A 13,853-nucleotide genomic window follows, 5' to 3' on the forward strand; every position below is an offset into this window, starting at 1 on the left:
AAAAATATGGCGGCTTCAGACCTCAGCGAGGTTACCCAGGATACGCCTTAAGACCCCATTGAAGGCGGTGACCGAGGATACGTCTGATGAAGGATATGATTAAATAAGGACGTTAATTATATCCTCAAAAGGAGTGTTTTAATGAACCCAAACACCCAATTTTCAGTCATATACAGCCTTGTAGTTTTCTTAGTATGCATGCAAAGTTTTTGGGTGCCAGGCTTCATGGTTTTAGAGTTATTGAGGACACACACACACACACACACACACACACACACACACACACACACACACACACACACACACACACACACACACACACACACACACACACACACACACACCTCTGGAAAAAAATTAAGAGACCACTGCAAAATTATCAGTTTTTCTGGTTTTACCTTTTATAGGTATGTGTTTGAGTAACATGAACATTTTTGTTTTAGTCTATAAACTACTGACAACTTTTCTCCAAAATTCCAAATAAAAATATTGTCATTTAGAACATTTCTTTGCAGAAAATGACAACTGGTCAAAATAACAACAATTATATATATATATATATATATATATGTATATATATATATATATATATATATATATATATGTATATATATATGTATATATATATATATATATATATATATATATATATATATATATATATATATTGTTACGGATTCGCGCCCGCCGGCGTGCTGACGGCCACGTAACTCGAATCGCGGCACGTCGCCCACCGGACGGACAATCCAGTCGTGACCCTCTCGGACTAACGCCGGGAACCAGTCACGGGTGGACCTTTCGGTCTCACCGCGATCGAGCCAATCGGCCCCCGCGTGGGATATGGTTGCTCGCCAAATTCGACCTACCTAAGTACCCACACGGAGGGTAGACCGGGCGATCGCACCTCGCCGCAGGTCGACTTCGGACACGGGCCACTTAAGCGACCCGTTCCGTACTATCGGGATAACCGAGCGGTGTTATCGTCGGCCTCGACGGTTCGATTAATTATCGGGCGTATTCAGCCCACTATCAACCCTTTACGTGAAGCAAGATGAGGATTCAATGAAAGAAATGACGAAGCGAAGCGGGAAACAGTTCAACACAAAGCACATTTATTCGCGATGAACGGAAAGCACACATATTCAATTCCACCAAAAGCACATAGAAAAGGAAAAGAAACACAATGCAATTTTACACAAAAAGCAAATGTAAAAGCGGAGACACAATGCAGAGCTAATACCGACTACCGAGCACACGGCAACACTTATACAATTCTACTTCACAGACGGCGCCGACAACACATACCCAAAACCAAGAAAAAGAACACCCTCAAGGATGAGGCGGGCCTGAGGCCGAGACCGGGACGGGCCTACCCGTCTGGTGATGAGACGCGGAGCGGCGATGGTGCCTCAACTCCGCGGGCCTCGCGGACAGTGTCTGGTAGGGGGTGGGAAAAGGGGCCCCCTTGGTCGCACTATCTCAGCGCGGGGGGAAACAGGAGGGGGTTGCTGATGCTCGGGGAAAGGAGGATTTTTACTCTGTCTCGAGTCCCGCGACGAGCGTCTCCACCTCGACCAGGTCGCGCCGTCGGCCTCCCTGGTGTGCAGCTCCCGGCACGACGCGAGCACCCCCTCGTCTGCCTTCGCCGCCTCTCCACAGCTCCGTCCTCTTCGCTCCGACTCCAACGCACACGACGACGACGACGACCAACAACCCTTTTCTGACGAACGCAGCCGCTTATATAAGCCCCGTGGCTTCGCCTTTGACCCCCTGCCTTCGACCTTTCACCTCGCTCCCCATTGGCCCGAGAAAAAGTGGGCGTGAATGCATTTTGATCCATGAATTTGCATATAGCGACCGCCCTCCAACGCCCTGGAGGCGGGGCCAAATCGCCCCTCGCTCACCGATTGGACGGAACAAAAGTGGGCGTGTGTCGTTTTTGATCCGTTTTTGGATCGGAAAATCCGTGGTTTTGTACACGCTGTTCGGCGCGCGCCCTGCACGAGTCCAACACCGGTACCCACAAGCGGTGCAAGAACGGTGGCGATGCGACGGTTGCGAGGTGTGACGTGAAGCGGCGCCGCGGTGGGTGGTTGATGTTGTGGTTGGTGGTGGTAACAATGGCGGTTGGTCCAAAATAAAGATAGTAAAAGAAAAACGGCTATCCTGAAGAGTCGCAGCACGCATAAATGACATGTATTCCCACTAGACAACGGGTTTGGGCCTAACTACACATATACTTACCAAGATACCTCACCTAAGGGACCTGAATGGTGGTTTGCGAATTTGGTAACCACAACAATATATTTCATATATGAAATAAAATACATTTCCTCACTAATTTTGGAGACATAAATTCTGAAGAATAAATATACGGCGTTTTGTTGGACCCGTGTCAGCATATTCTTTGTAGAACTTTGAATGTGCACTGTGTGTATGTATACAGTGCCGATAGAAAGTCTACATCCCCTTTCAAAATTTTCACCTTTTGTTGCCTTATACTCTGGAATTAAATTGCATTAAACAGACTTTTTCCACCTTTGTTTATACATTATAACCCACAACTTCCAAGTGAAAAACAAATTCGACAAATTTCAGAAAATTAATTGAAAATACAAAACTATAATATCTTGGTTGAATAAGTGTCCACCCCCCCCCCCCACCGGAATCAATACTTGATGGAAGCACCTTTGACAGCCATTATTTCTGTGTGTCTGTTGGGATAGATCTCCACAAACTTTGCACACCTTGATTGGGCAATATTTGCCCATTCTTCTGCACAAAACTGCTCAAGCTGTCAAGTTGTTTGGGGAACGTTGATGGACAGCAATTTTCAAGCCATGCCAGAGATTTTCGATTGGATTGAGGTCGGCGCTCTGACTGGGCCACTCAAAGGCATGTATTTTTTGTTCCTCAGCCACTCCAGTGTAGCTTTGTCTGTGTGCTTCAGGTCGTTGTCATGCTGAAAGGTGAATTTTCGTCCCCATTTCAGTTTTCTTACAGAGGGCAGGAGGTTTTCCTCTCGGATTTTTCTATATTTTGCTCCATCCATTTTCCCTTCTATCCTGACAATTGCCCCAATCCCTGCTGATGAGAAACATCCCCATAACATCATGCTGCCACCACCATGCTTCAGAGAAGGATGGTGTTCCTTGGGTGATGTGCTGTGTTGTGTTTTCGCCAAAGGTAAAGTTTTGCATGTCGGCCAAAAAGTTCCATCTTGGTTTGGTCAAACTACAAAACGTTTTGCAGCATGGCTTCAGAATCTCCAGTGGTTTTTTGCATACTTCAAACAGGACTCAAGGTGGGCTTTTTGAGTAATGGCTTCCCTCTTGCCACCCTATCGTACAGGCCAGACTTGAGGAGTTTGGGATATTGTTGTCACGTGCACACAGTGACCAGTCTTTGCTAGAAAGGCCTAGAAACTCTTTCAAAGTTGCCAATAGCATCTTGTTGGCCTCTCTGATCAGTCTCCTTGCTTGGTCATCCAGTTTGGAGGGATGGCCTGACCTAGGCAGGGTCTTGGTGGTACCATACGCCTTCCACTTCTTCATGATTGTCTTGACTGTGCTCCAAGGGATATTCAAGGCCTTCAAAATATTCTTATATCCCCTGATCCCTGATCTGTACCTTTCTCGAATTTATCCCAGAGATCTTTTGGAAGCTCCTTGGTGCTCATGGTTGAGTCTTTGTTGTGAAATGCACTAACCAGCAGAGGACACCTCCAGGAACAGCTGATATTATTCTGAAACTAGAAGGGCACTCGGTAGAGAGCATACCTCCACCATGTAATGCCTGACCAACAAGAACATATCTGGCTCAATACGTTTTTGAAATATCATGCTATATATCGTTTTTGGTCCTCTCAATGGTGAAGAATCACTTTAAAAATTATCAGATCCAGATCCGGATTCGGATCTTCAACAAAATTGAGCCAATCCTTCCTTGTCACACATCCAGCATGTCCACGAAGTTTCGTCTGAATCCATCCAAAACTTTTTGAGATATCGTGCTATATATCTTTTTTGGCCCAATCTCTCAATTGTGAACAATCACCAAAAAAATTCTTGAAGTTAGATCTGGACCCGGATCTTCACCAAAATCTAATCAGTTCGTCCTTGTCACATACCGAACCTATCCACAAAATCTCAGCCGGATCCGTCTACAACTTTTTGAGATATCCTACACACAGTTAAGCAGACAAACAGACAGAAAGGTGTGAAAACATGACCTCCTTCACCTTCGGTGGTGGTGGTGGTGGTAGTGATCAGAATCACTACAATTTAACAAATTTTGAGGCCAATGAACTTGGTGTGTGATATTGAAGGTGATTGCTTACACCTGAGCTGATTTGCAACTGCTATTATAAGGGGGGGGGTGGACACTTATCTAACCAAGATATTCTGGTTTAGTATTATTAATTAATTTTCTGAAATTTGTAGAATTTGTTTTTCACTTGGAAGTTGTGGGTTACGTAAAGGTAAATAAAAGGTGGAGAAAGTCTGATTTATTGCAATTTAATTCCAGGCTATAAGGCAACAAATGGTGAAAATTTTGAAAGGGGGGTGTGGACTTTCTATAGGCACTGTATATACATTCACTTTCATTGAGGAAGACCAAGAAGAAGGCATATTTTGCTGAAAGTTTGTCATCATAAAAAGCTTCCATAAGCTACGTCCATTACTCATTTACATTCTTTCCTCTATATATAAAAGCACCCTAAAAGGTATGCACACTCACCTCTCACACCTGTGTTTGAAACCCAACCCAGCTAAAAACTATTTTCCCGGTGTTTTACAGGCAGGGTGATTCACCAACGCGTGTGCCATCCCTCGTATGTACGTTAAACGGAAATCCCATCTGCCGGCATTACTCGGTAGATGTTGAAGATCCCCGGTGTCGTTCATGAAGAGTCGGCAAGCTGAAGAGTAGGCAAGCTGCGTGACGCCAACACCCTGGACAAATGCCAAATTCCTGCTCATTCATCAGTTTTATATCACTGTTTAAGAAGTTAAACCCCAACGCTGTGTTCGCTGCTTGCGCAGTAGTTTTAGGCAAAGACTCGACAATTTATCACGAGGAAAATAGTACAGGCAATGATTTCTAGTGCTTTATGATCAGAGCCTCAGTAAGGTCATGGCTGCCAATTAGTAGATCAAGACACTTTTCTCCCAAAAAATAAGTCATATATAATGCATAGCAATGGCCCCCAGACCTATTGACATCACAATATGTTTACTGCAAGGAATTGTGGGATATATACGGGGTCAGTTTATTTAAATATGGCAGACGCTGGCCTTGTTTTAAAGGAGAGAGATATCGATGGTGCTATTTCCCCTGTGTTCGACGATTGCCAACAACCAGCCAGGTGAAGACGGTTGTGTCGTCGGAGTTTCTCCACCGGTAAATTGGAATCCAAAACCAGGTTGATCGAAAGGTAAATGCATGTTGAGCTTGAGCATGCTTCACAATAAAGAGCGACAGTGGATTCAATCTCTACACGCTTTTCATCCATGAGATGTGTTAGTTTCAACTTCAACCATAGAGATGGACACTTTTTGAGTTGTATTCCTGCACTACTTAAATCCATTCAGTAACCATGGAACTATAGAGGGTCAATGATCACATATACGATTTCATTTCTCCACTAAAATGCAAACTGCACTTGCTCACCCATTTTGACCCGTCATGGTTGCTCACCCATAACCCTCCGCCTCTTCGGTTTGGTTCATGGAAACCGAGAATAATGTAACAAGAGAGTTCTCCTGGCTGTTGCAATGGAGTTTAGTTTAGGAATGCGTTCAAAGAGAAAATATCAGCAGCACTTGGTCAGGTTGTAAACGCTGCACGACATACACAAAATAAACAATGCATGACATGAAGATTCGGTCCATTGCTTTCCAGAACAGAGTTACATTCGGGGCCATCTTAATGTAATGCAGCAAACGTGGATGTCACCGAAACTCTAAAATTGACACGTGGCAGAAATAGCGCCAGCTTTGGTGGTAGCCGGTATGACAGATCATCTTCCTTTATCTTATTATATGGAGTATGATATGTTGTGATCAATAAAAGTTCTTTCAAAAAGTGACAAAAATCATAAAGTGTATTTCCAAGACTATGCCGCAATACATTGCCCACAGTAGATGGGCCAAGAAGGGTACCTTTGGTGGGCAATGTGCCCTCTAGTGCACATAACATTTGTAAATACCTAAACATGGTGGAATTTTCCCACACTCCTCCACTCCGCTACATCCTCCTCAATGCCGCATGCATTCCCCTTTTCTTCTCCAACCTTTAATCGGGTTTCTTGGTGAATCTCCTTTCGATCCATTTCCTCTTCCTTTCTGCTCCTTTTCTAAATTTTCAAATCCATCCAACCTTTGCCTTTCATTGTGTAGATTGACCGTTATGACTTGCAACAATTACAAGTGCATCATTGAGATTATAATCAATGGTTACAGCCAACATGGCACAGTCCTTATTCCCTGTGATCTGCACGATTTTCAGCTGGGCTGCACATCCCGTGCAAGCAGAGTGGATGTTTGCAGGACTTTTGGATAAAGTTTAAACCTGAACATTTTGTCAAGTATTATAGATCTTATTTTAAAGGGCGTGAGGATGAGTACCTTTGGACACACCGAATATCTTTCCGAAAGAGAGGCATGAACCATATTTTAAAAAAAATTAGCTCAATATATTTAATCAACTCATTAGGTTAGTTATGTTTAACCAGAGAACAAAAAAGGTGCAACTTACCTTCTTGAGCAGAGACAAGAGGCGGCAAATAGGAATAAATGAAATCCTTCCTCTCAACACAGTCCTTTGAGCCCGGAGCAGGGAACTGCAGAACGCTGTTTTTGCTCACGGGGAACTGAGGAACGATGTGAGTGAATGGAACAGGTTCCAAATTCTGCACAAAGTCTTCGAGCTCGACGAGGTTAACCCCCATCAGCTGGAATGCCTGCCCAGCATCTTCGACATCTGGGTTGGTCCGTCCATCTGCCATCACAGGATCCAAAAGGCAAACAATGCCGATTACAAAGAGAAATCACAACAGAAATCATGAATCTTCTTGAAAAAGCAGGACGGTTCAAGACAGTAAACATAAAATTAGGAAGAAAAAAAATAAACTTCGAGAATACATTCAGAATTAAAATCAAGAGTAAACAATCAACATAATACATATAATTTGATATATTTACATCTTAAGTCATCGAACCTACACGGATCAATCAAATGGGTACCAAGACTGCTGTACAAATCAGGTTACAATGTCCCAACTGAGAACTTATCGATGATGCAGGGATCTGATGTTCAAGTGGAAATTGAATGGACCACGTTGATCTCTGAAGCCATGTCCAATTGTCCATTGTTCCACTTTCTTTCTCCCAAGTATTGTCCTTTCAGCTTCCTCAACTTTATCCTATTCTCCATCTTCGGTACAAGAAAACCCTCCAATAATACTAATAATAATAATAATAATAATAATAATAATAATAATAATAATAATAAATCACAAACTCATTCTGCTTGTACTTCCTTTGTTCATTCTTTATCCCTTCCAGTTCTCAATTATGTCTATTAAATGAATCCTGATCTAATGAAACACTTCTTCCTTTAAAGACATTGAAAAATGATTTACTTTCCTTATTTCTGTCGGGAACAGCCCATGAGTTCTTCTTCATCAGGACAGTTTCCTAAACTTCTTTTTCTTCTCCTTCTTCCGAGGTTTATTTTACAAACTTGTTTCACTCCTAAACTCCTGAACAACTAAACACTTCAACAACCCATTCATTTCAACCCTCCTCATGACATGTTTTTCCGTATATCCAGATTGGGAATCTTGAGAAGTCCAATTTTCAAAGGTTTTCTGCACACAACCATCAATTTGCCTTTACATCCATTAATGGTGTCAAACTCCTCCCTGCCAGGACCCGCCCCCACATATCCAACATGACCACGTCTTTCCAAACCACCCCTTCTCTTCTCTTCTCTTCTCCCCCCAGCATCCCTCCACTTCATGTCCGCTCTTTCTGCATCACCTCACACCACCAACTCAAAGCTTCCCCACACACCGTGCCCCCTCCCATCTTCCTTCTTCCCCTACTTCCTCCAATGTCCCCCTTCCCCACTCACCCCCAGCAACCTGCCCCACACCATCACAGCTTCCCACCATCTCAGGTCATCCCCATTCCAAAGCCATTATCTTTTCTACATTAGTTAAAGCCCCACCACTCTCCCAAAATTTTACTTATGAATCAATCTTGTCCACCGAGCTTGCATTCTCCCCTAACCCTTATCACTACCTGCATCCCTTGTTTGTCCGTCTCCATCTACCTTTCCCTATGCCCTGATGTTGGTGTTTTCCCTTTCTCCTGCTGTTCCCTTTATGTTGTGTCCTGGTCTGTTCTGTGTCCTAATTCTTCCATGAGCCTAAATCATGTAAAAAAAAGAAAAACAATTAAGTCATTTGTCCCCAACCACTTGCGCTCTGTACCCACCCTACACAGTCATACCTAAGTGTTCCTGGACTGTGTCTTTTGTACCCGAGAAGGTGGAGCAGTTTATGAAACCCTCGACTGATTCTGCAAATCATCCATGTGGCATCAGCTCACGTGTCCTAAAAACCTGCTCTGCTGCTCTTGTACACCCTCGTTCTGCCCTTTTCACCATATCATTTGCCCCAGGTGATAATACCATCTGACTGGAAGTCTGCCAACGTGACCACTCTACATAAATAAGGTGCAAAAAATGATTCCCTTCACTACAGACCTATCAGCTTTACTTCCGATCCTCAGTAAAGCTTGAAATCCATCATTGGAGTCGATCTATAATCCTTCCTTTTCTGCAATAATTTTCTCATCTCACATCACCATTTGGTTTCAAAAAAGGTCACTCCACATTGGACATGCTGCTTCTACTCACCCAACAATGGATGGGGGCCCTCAATGTCAGACATGAGACCAGGGCCATCTCTCTGGACATACAGTGCATATAGAAAGTCTCCACCCCCTTTCCAAATTTTCACCTTTGGTTACCTTGTACCCTGGAATTAAATTGCATTAAATCGGACTTTTTCACCTTCATTTACACATCGGTAACCCACAACTTCCAAGTGAAAAACAAATTCTACAAATTTCAGAAAATTAAAGAAATATACAAACTAGAATATCTTGGGTGGATAAGTATCCACCCCCCCCCCTTTCTAATAGCAATTGCAAATTCGCTCAGGTGTAACCAATCACCTTCAAAATCACACAAGTTAATTTGCCCCCACCTGTGTCAAATTGTAGTGATTCTGATGATTACCTCCACCCCCGAAGGAGGTAGGATGTTATGTTTTCACCCCTTTCTGTAGGTCTGTCTGTCTCTGTTTGTGTGCAGGATATCTCAAAAAAGTTGTGGACGGATTCAGATGAATTTTGGTGGACAGGTTGGGTGTGTGACAAGGACGAACTGATTCGATTTCAGTGAACATCCCAATCCAGATCCAGATACGATAATTATTTAATTTTTAAATTGATTCTTCACCATTGAGAGATGGGGCTGAAAATGATATATAGCATGATATTTCAAAAATATATTGGGCCCGATATGTTCCACTGGATTACGCATTGCGTGCTGGAGCAATGCGCTCCACCGAGTGCCCTAGTTTCAGAATAAAATCAGCTGTTCCTGCATATTTCCTCTGCTAATTAGTGCATTTCACAGCAAAGACTCAACCATGAACACCAAGGAGCTTCCAAAAGATCTCCAGGATAAATTCTAGAAAGGTACAGATCAGGGGATGAGTATAAGTATATTTTGAAGGCCTTGAATATCCCTTGGAGCACAGTCAAGACAATCATGAAGAAGTGGAAGGCGTATGGTACCACCAAGACCCTGCCAAGATCAGGCCGTCCCTCCAACTGGATGACCAAGCAAGGAGACTGATCAGAGAGGCCACCAAGAAGCCATTGGCAACTTTGAAAGAGCTACAGGCCTTCATGGCAAAGACTGGCCACTGTGTGCATGTGACAATATGCCAAGCACTCCGCAAGTCTGGCCTGCTCAGTAGGGTGGCAAGAAGGAAGCCATTACCCAAAAAATCTCACCTTGAGTCCCGTTTGAGGTATGCAAAAAGCCACTCCAGAGATTCTGAAGCTATGCAGCAAAATAATTTGTGGTCTGACAAAATCAAGATGGAACGTTTTTGCTTAAACGCAAAACATTATGTTTGGCGCAAACACAACACAGCACATCAGCCAAAGAACACCATCCCTACTGTTCAGCATGGTGGTGGCAGCGTCATGTTATTGGGACGTTTCTCATATGCAGGGACTGTGGTACTTGTCAGGATTGAAGGGAGAATGGATGGAGCGAAATACAGAAAAAATCCGAGAGGAAAACCTGCTGCCCGCTGCAAGAAAACTGAAATGGGGACGGAAGTTCACCTTTCAGCATGACAACAACCCGAAACACACAGACAAAGCTACGCTGGAGTGGCTAAGGAACAAAAAGATAAATGTCCCTGAATGGCCTCATCAGAGCCCCAACCTAAATCCAATCGAAAATCTGTGGCATGACTTGAAGATAGCTGTCCATCAACGCTCCCCACATAACTTGACTGAGCTTGAACAGTTTTGTCCAGATGAATGGGAAAATATTGCCCAATCACGGTGTGCAAAGTTGGTAGAGACCTATCCCAACAGACTCACAGCTGTAATTGCTGTCAAAGGTGCTTCCACCGAGTATTAACTCAGGGGGGGGGGGGGTGGACACTTATCCAACCAAGATATTCCAATTCTGTATTTTCAATTAATTTTCTGAAATTTGTAAAATTTGTTTTTCACTCGGAAGTTGTTTGTCGGTTGCGATGTGTAAATAAAGGTGGAAAAAGTCTGATTTAATGCAATTTAATTCCAGGCTACAAGGCAACAAAAGGTGAAAAATTTGAAAGGGTGAAAAAAAAAAGAAAAAAAAAAAAGGTGAAAAAAAATGAAAATTTGAAAAAAAAATTTGAAAAATTTGAAATTTGAAAGAAAGATTTGAAATTTGAAAAAAAAAAATTGAAATTTGAAAAATTTGAAAGTCGACTTTCGATACAGTCTGATATCCTGCCTTGCTCTCCAAACTCTGCCTCTGGCATCCAAGGCCATCTCCACACATTGCTTACTTGCTTCCTTTACTCTCATAGCCAACATATGGCACGAAATGGAATCCATGGAATGTGTCTTTCAATCCTGAGGAGTCCCACACTGTCACTATCTCTCCCCTCAAGTCTCCCATGGCACACCCTCCCATCTACTTTTGTCAAAAATCCTCATTCATTCAAACATTTCGGTTCAGTCATTAGCTTTCTTGGGAAAAACCACACTTCAAAGTTGGCCTCCAAAACCAGCCGCCGGACAGGGCGTCCTCCATTGCGCAAAGTATTTAATTGGCACACCTGAACGACATCCAACAGCAGGGCCTTGATTCGCCGCTCGATGCAGTTCTGCTCTCCCATCTGGACTGGCTGCCTCACATCTTGCTCAGCTAGACGCCATGGAAGCCGAGGCCTTCAGGATTATTGGAAACTCCCACGATGAATCTGAGTCTACGGGCCTATCACTTCACTATCGCAGACGGGTCGGTGTGCTCTCTGTCTTCCACCACCTCTTTTCCAGTCTTGCACCCTCTGTTATCTCAATACTTTGTCCCTCACCTCCCTCAGGTTCCTGCAGCGCTCACATGGTCCACCATCAACCCCCTTCTGTTTAAACTACCTAAATCCAGGATCACCACTCACCTCCACTCATTCGTTCCTCTTTTGTTCCACCTGTGGAACGAACCTCCACATTGTTTTCAGTGCCATTCTTCCCTCCAGATGTAAAACCATATTTTCCACCTCATTACACCCCCCCCCCACCTCTTTCCATTATTTTTTTTTTATTCCTGCGAGTTTGCAGCTGTATCCATCTTCATCACCCCCCATGTCCTCCCCTAACCCTTTTTCTTTCCCACATTTCTCCAAGGCTCCCTCTATTTTGTCCCTCATCCCTGCTGTTGGTGGGTTTCTGCTATTTTTTTTTGTTCTGTCATGTCCTGATTCATTCTATGTTCCAGCTCCTCTATGAGCCCAGACACTGCATCCACAAAAAAAATCAAAAAAAATCTGTCCATTGTCACCGACTAACCTTTTCTTGCATATTACATTTGTACAGGTTCTACCTAAGCCAAAATAATGTAAAACATGTGTGTGCAGTTGGAACACTCCACCACCCCACCCCCAACATTTATTGTCCTTTTCTAAATGGATTAATGGCCAAGATGTGGTCACCAATTAACAATGAGATGTGACGTTGCACCTGACTTATCAGCTCGTGCTTTAGAAGTTTTCTGTATCACGTTCCAGTTATACTCGCTTGAGTTGCTGTCAGGACAACAGGACCTGCTAATATGTTGGTCTGCCTTGTGATAACCTGTCGGGTAAAACCTACCCTTCTGCGGACAGCACGGACAGGCATTCCGACCCCTTCCACCTCCCCCAGAGTCAGATGACCCACCACTAGGTACATAGCTGCAGCCAGACCACCCTTGCCCACTGTGACAGGGCATAGCTCTTGGCTGAGTCCAACTACCCTCTCCTCTCAAGATCCCTCCCCCAAAGCATATACCTGCCGTAATATTGCCACTCCTTCACCCCCTCCTCCTCCTCCTCCTCCTCCTCCCACAGCATACCAACAACCTGACTCTAACTTGCAGTAGGGACACCCAGTCTGACCCTCCCCTACGTGCATGAGGAACCCACCCAGTCCGACCCTCCCCTACGTGCATGAGGGACCCTCCCAGTCCGACCCTCCCCTACGTGCATGAGGGACCCCCCAGTTCAACTCTCTCTAACTTGCAGTGGGGACACCCAGTCTGACCCTCCCCTACGTGCATGAGGAACCCACCCAGTCTGACCCTCCCCTACGTGCATGAGGAACCCTCCCAGTCCGACCCTCCCCTACGTGCATGAGGGACCCCCCAGTCCGACCCTCGCCGACGTGCAGTGAGGACCCCGAAACCCACCCCGCACTACAACGACAGTCGGTCCAGTACCACAGGACTTACAGAGCTCCCCGTAGCGATGACAACAGCGTGCGAGCTGTTCAATGTATCTCTGAAGCACGTCCGTGAGAATGTCCACGGCCGATACCTGAACCGCGTCCCAGCCGAGGCTCTGACAGATCTGTGCCGCCGCGACCCGCAGTACGGCGCGGCTGTAGCTCTCCGTCATAATCACGCCATGGAGCAACGAGGGCCTCGGAGAAAACAACGGCGCGACGGACACAACACGCAGCGATCGATGTCCGGCCCCTCTAGGCCGCCATAGCGCTCGAACCAAGTCCCCTCCTTCGTCCTGTAACTCCCGTGTCGCCTCTCCTCCGACGATCCCGTGTTACATTGTTGTGGGTGTCATGGTTTCGCGGTCACGACGCCTGAGCGCCATGAAGTAAACATGATCCGTAAACGTTTTTAAACGACACCAAATGAACCCGCCGTTCCGTCCGGTGTATTGTCACCCCGCCATGTGTGTTATCGCTTGTGGTTTTAGGGAGAAAAGCGCGACGTTTGATTTCTCCGCTTGTGCCGTTCACCCAGGCACACTTTGATGCGTTATTTCGCGTCATGTGAACCGATTTTATTATTAACGACTAAAACAACCTGGAAGGAGCCGGTTGATGTTTTTGGCCTTAACGCTTCCGTTTTAAAATGCATCTGGAATTGGGTTATATTAAAACTTTATCTCCTTACAAATAAAATCATCTCCTATTATTGTGTAAATAGTTCATAAGAATCTCGCTCATCACTTGTATGTATGTAGTTTTGTAGTTTTTGTATAT

The 13,853-nt window shown here is 44.6% G+C and overlaps 1 protein-coding gene across 6 annotated transcripts in view; it reads right to left on the minus strand.

Annotated features, from left to right (window-relative positions):
* Window positions 1-13,565, minus strand: part of TAF3 (TATA-box binding protein associated factor 3) — a 111,642-nt gene extending 98,077 nt beyond the window's left edge. For 5 of the 6 annotated variants that reach the window (XM_085870602.1, XM_085870601.1, XM_085870599.1 and 2 more), the window contains exons 1-2: window positions 12,333-12,597; window positions 6,760-7,002 (exon numbers count right to left, since the gene is read on the minus strand). In XM_085870602.1, coding sequence (XP_085726728.1) covers window positions 6,760-7,002; window positions 12,333-12,582 — 493 coding nt within the window. In that variant the 5' untranslated portion in view covers window positions 12,583-12,597. Of the gene's footprint in view, window positions 1-6,759; window positions 7,003-12,332; window positions 12,598-13,080 lie in introns of those variants that run through there. The other variant, XM_085870600.1, reaches the window with a different exon arrangement.
* Between the last annotated feature and the right edge of the window lie 288 nt (window positions 13,566-13,853).

Source organism: Eptatretus burgeri, chromosome 2 (assembly GCF_056783735.1).
Source record: "Eptatretus burgeri isolate ZD-2024b chromosome 2, Ebu_testis_v1, whole genome shotgun sequence".
In the NCBI taxonomy this organism is placed as follows: domain Eukaryota; kingdom Metazoa; phylum Chordata; class Myxini; order Myxiniformes; family Myxinidae; genus Eptatretus; species Eptatretus burgeri.